The 5,064-nt window shown below is 38.7% G+C and overlaps 1 protein-coding gene across 1 annotated transcript in view; it reads right to left on the reverse strand.

Moving 5' to 3' along the window:
* The window catches only part of LOC106522373 (plexin-A1), a gene marked incomplete in the record, with an annotated part of 278,427 nt that overhangs the window by 62,003 nt on the left and 211,360 nt on the right, over positions 1 to 5,064 (reverse strand). Inside the window, 1 exon segment of the mRNA XM_014015353.1 lies at positions 300 to 451. Coding sequence (XP_013870807.1) covers positions 300 to 451 — 152 coding nt within the window.

Genomic DNA, 5,064 nt, shown 5'->3' on the forward strand with positions numbered 1-5,064 from the left:
CCATTCCACATTATTACAAATAACTTCATTTCAGGACATTTTTTGAATTCTTTTATGTATGGATCACTTGGGTTGTTACCGACATCTGGTAAAAATTTCATGTCATTAGCACCTCTAGTAATATATTTACTGAGAAAAATGGTGACGTGTTCAATACTTATTTTACCCGCTATATATTCAGGTTGTTTCTGGAGTTTGATTGGTCAAGGAGAGGCCATGTGCAGATCGGGGTCTTTTTTTAAATGGTTGTGCATTCTTTTGATCATTTCAAAGTGTGTATCTGTGGTTTGWTGACTTACCTCTCTGCGCTAACATACTCCTCCTCAATAGGCACACAGGGGACCTTCCCCAACCTGACGCTCATCTGGATGTCTCTAAACTGCAGGCCCAAGTTTTCCCCCAAGATGGTCACCCTGGTTCCTCCTTGACGAGGCCCCGTCTCAGGAAACAACTAGAAAAAAATCGTAGACAAATATTTAAAAAAAGGTGGAATTTATTGGATTCAACAGTTCAGGCCTACCAGATACAGCATTTGCATAAAGAAGAACACAGGCTCGAGTTAAGGTTAAAGAAATGAATAAAACATTTTACACGCCATTCCCTTTTGACCAATTTTACATCTGAAAACTGTCTTTAAACATGACACTGTTGCACCAACTTTCAAATTGGCATTAAAACTCACTGAGCCAGAAGCCCACGGATCCAAATCCACACTCTCTTTGTAGAATTGCTCTTATCTGTTGATTTAAGTTTTAATGAAGAAAAATCACCCTCTTAGCTTTGAAAAAAAAAAAACTCCCACCAAAAATAAAATCAAGAAAAAGCAGAAAAAAGGTGCCACACCGGTACASTGAACCAAAGTGCCATCATCTCAGCCTGATTGAAACTTATTACAGCGGCTTGGCTTCATCGATGAGGCTGCGGCGGCGCGGCGCTCAGTTGCGTCGACAAACCATAATGTGATTTATCTAGCCAGATTATGGTGCGTAACGGGGACAGGTGTGGTGTGACAAAACAAATATGGTGACTGATGAACGGTGCTTGTCACGAACACGCACGCACGCTTTAAGCGTGAACACACACACGCACAGACCTATTCCCCAACAAACATCATGAGCTAATTATGTGCAATCAGCCCATAGCCCTGTTCTCCTGTGGCACTTGGCTGAACAGATATTGCCGGATGGGAAAGGGGAATCGGATGTACAGAAGCATTTTAGGACCAGACACAGAACCACACACAAGCATCAACAAGCGAGGACTAGTTTGTGAACAATTTGTCTTTCCAGACAGAAGGAATTGTGAACTTTTACACAAAGGGCACAAGCCGAGATTCAAACTCTTTCCAGCACATAGCTTCAGAGCAAAAAATGTCCACAATGCTGGCTATTGAAGAACACAGCTGGAGCAGTCGGAGGTTAAATGTCTTTCATTCAGGCTTACAGAACAGCCAGTGATGGAGGTGAATTRTTTACTGAGTTTTTCACCGAAAAATTAACTTTCAGTTTGGATRGCCTTGTACTGCTTTGATTCCGTTTTGATTGAAAAGCTATGTTGCAAGAAAAAAAATGGTTATGATGCTGCATTTTTTGAGTCTCATGTGTTGAAAAGGATTTGGCAATGATAATAAATCATTTTGAAGATTTAATTTCTCCTGAATTGTAGGGGTAATGTGACAGGGCACATCTCCTTGTGGTGTTTCTGAGCACTTCTCACCCTGGTCWGATCCAGCACTTGCTAAAGGATTATATAACCTCACTAGCCTGGAAACACCTTGGAACCCTCCAGGAAGGGCTGGAAAATGTTGTTAGAGAGTGGAGCGTCTAGTTTTCTCTCCTGTGCTTGTTGCCTTACCACGTTAAAGAAATGGATGGATGGATAAAACGACAACATTCAGAGGAAATTAAAACCAAAAAATACATAGTTATTAGGGATGCACCAATATGAAAATTTCAGCCGATATCGATATCCGATATAATTATTGCTATTATGGCCGATAACCGATATTTATCGATATTACACAAACACACAAATTATATTATACATATACGCACAAACACACTTGGGTCTTTTTTTGATGCCATAAATAAACAACCAGACCTCTGGCTTGGCTCCACTTCATTTATTCCTGGCTGCACCGTCAATATCACCATCATGATCAAACAGATGCCGTTCAACCAACCATCTCCCCTCCCAAAACAGAAACACAAAGATAAAAAGTGGGAAATCAACATCGGATGTTAATATCGGCCCAGTTTTACATATCGGGGCAATACTGATATCCTAAAAAAATGACAGATATCGACCGATACTGATATGAATGCTGATATATCGTGCATCCCTAGTAGTTATATTATCAGTTCAATGCATACATTACAGAGAAAGTGAGAAAACATAGTGTTTGGTAGAATTTTGACCATTTGAAAATCAACCAAATCCACAAGCGGGTAATCTAATGTTACAACAAACACAATTTACTTATAATGAAAGAGACTAAAATCTCTTAAAATACACATATGGAAACTTAATCCTTATCAATTCTACAATTCCCGCCAAAAAAACTACCAAATATTATTATAACAATCTGCCAGAAAAACCACATTTTGGAAGCTACTGCATGTTGTGAGAAGCAACAGAAAAATAGAGAGAGAGAGAGAGAGTATTGAAAAAGGCCATTACTGAGCTGACAAAAACACACTTTAATCAAATCCATGGAGGTGCGGTGTAGACAGACGGGATCTGCTATGTGTTTAAGAGAAATATGGATTGAAATGTCTGATAGTGATGTCCAGTGTGGCATTATGTCAAACTGAATTAAAATACCAAGACTTAAATAAGTGTGGTCTGGCCATGGATAATTGGGCCTAGTATTTGGGAGCTGACTCGCTTCAGAACCTCAGGCGCCAGAACAGTCCCGGCACTTTGGTTCCGCAGATACAATAGCTGGTAAACACTGACCAGAGTGAGGTGCCATCAAGCTCCAGGGTACTATGTGGACAACAGATGTCCGGGTGTGGAAATGAGGCTTTGGATGGGTTTGTAAGAAAGACTGTACGACACCACAAAACACAACAGCAGCTAGCCACAGAGCCCTGGGATATAAACACTGGTCCAGCCACAGACAGAGAGGCTACAGGGGAAGAGAAATAAGAGTGCTGTTAAAGTGATTACTTCTATTATCCGGGGGGGACGACAAGACAGACAACGGGAACACGATCTATCAGGCCACAAAAACACATGATAGTTACCAGGCTAATGCAAAAAGGCTTTTGAACACTTTATACAGATTCTGTATAAAGATGCATAAAAATTACAGTTTAAATTGGTTTGTAGTTTTCGTGTGCAGCTTTGCCTTCAGAACGTGAAGCACTTCTTCAGATAAGCAGGGGTAGAAGTACACATAATGAAGTTCCTGTCAGACAGCTGTAACTGCAACTAATAAATGTTAYTGTATATTTTATTTAGAATTTCTAAGGTTTTTGTAGAAATCTTTCAGTGCATTATTAAAATGAAAGGTAACACAACGGCAGAGCTCCAATATCCTTTAAAGCTTTGGTACAAAATAAAAAATATGTTAAGTATYGTGTGTTAGTGTAATACTGGTAAATATCAGTTTTCAACCATAACACCAATAATAATATCAGATATTGATATTGTTGCATCCCTAATTAATAGATTTTATTTTTTCTTTGGCTTCATTCTTGAAGGGTTAATTTGGGTTTCACGAACCACAGAATACCATACAGAGGAACAATAAAAGAGTAAATACTAACCAAAAGTGCCATCCAAATAGTTTTTTTAAAGCAGGTTTCTAATTATCCTTGATAGTCAAGAAAATACACAATGCAGAGTTGATGGGAGGTGCATTTATTCTGCAAATTAACACAATAGGATCCAGATATCAGGAAGTTCTAACATCCCTAACAATCCTTCTGTGTGAACAGAGCTGTGAAGTACCCCCCACACACACACACACACACACACACACACTAAGCTAGCATGACTTGGTAGGTGGAAAATGGATTATGCAATCAACTGTAGATGTTAATATTTACATTTTTGCCCAGGTGCTACACTTTAATGGAACAGTCAGCCAGGGTGTGAAGCAGAGAACTGAAACTGTACAGAAAAAAATAAAGAAATAAAGAATAAAATAATACTATGTTCTGGAGAATGTTTATAAAGTGTGCTCAGGATGATTCTCAGCAGCCACCACACTGATTTTAGCTTGTTATCTGTAAAACTCACAGATTATTAAACTATTTTGGTGTTGGCAAAAGTAAATTTGTCATGGTGGCTATCTTAAATCGGATTCACGTTAAATAACAAGCTGTGGATCAATAGTGATTACTTGTTCAGAAGTTCATTAAGATTTATCTAATGGTTCATGAGATATTTTGCTAACAGACCAACAGTGTCAACAGTTCAGGCCAACTTAGCAAAGATGTTGCACAGTGTTGAGTTCTATGAAGGACTCTTGACTATTTCTACGAGCTACATCTGTAAAATAAAACCACTTACTCCTAATCAATACTGACATTTGTTTCCTTTTAATTGACGGTTTATTTCAACAGCACCGACCAGCAACTTGCTGAAGGTAAAGTACTCTGGAGAATCACTTTGTGTAATAAATCTATAAAGCACAGCTAAACCACAAAGTGTAGTAGCCACATCCAATGTGCAGAATTATACTGGTTGTTTCCCATTGATCTGTTGTCCAGATGTACACACATTGTGTGTGTGTGTGTGTGTGTGTGTGTGTGTGCGTGTGTGTGTGTGTGTGCGTGCGCGCGCGCATGTGTGTTCTGTAATTCTGCTGTCATAATAGTGAATAGCTTTGAAAACTGACTAAGTTGTTTATGAGTCTGAAAAACGGTCAGAACTAAACTGACTTGACTGAAACAGACCATTAGCATGTTTTAATATAGAAAAGACACAACTAAATCAAATGTTGAGAGACTGAGGATTTGATCACATTTTCTGTTGCTTGTGTCATTGTTTACTGATAATACTGATGTTCTACCAATCAATAAGAACAACTATTTTTCTGAAGGGAACAAAAAG

Source organism: Austrofundulus limnaeus, unplaced genomic scaffold (genome assembly GCF_001266775.1).
Source record: "Austrofundulus limnaeus strain Quisiro unplaced genomic scaffold, Austrofundulus_limnaeus-1.0 Scaffold128, whole genome shotgun sequence".
NCBI lineage: Eukaryota > Metazoa > Chordata > Actinopteri > Cyprinodontiformes > Rivulidae > Austrofundulus > Austrofundulus limnaeus.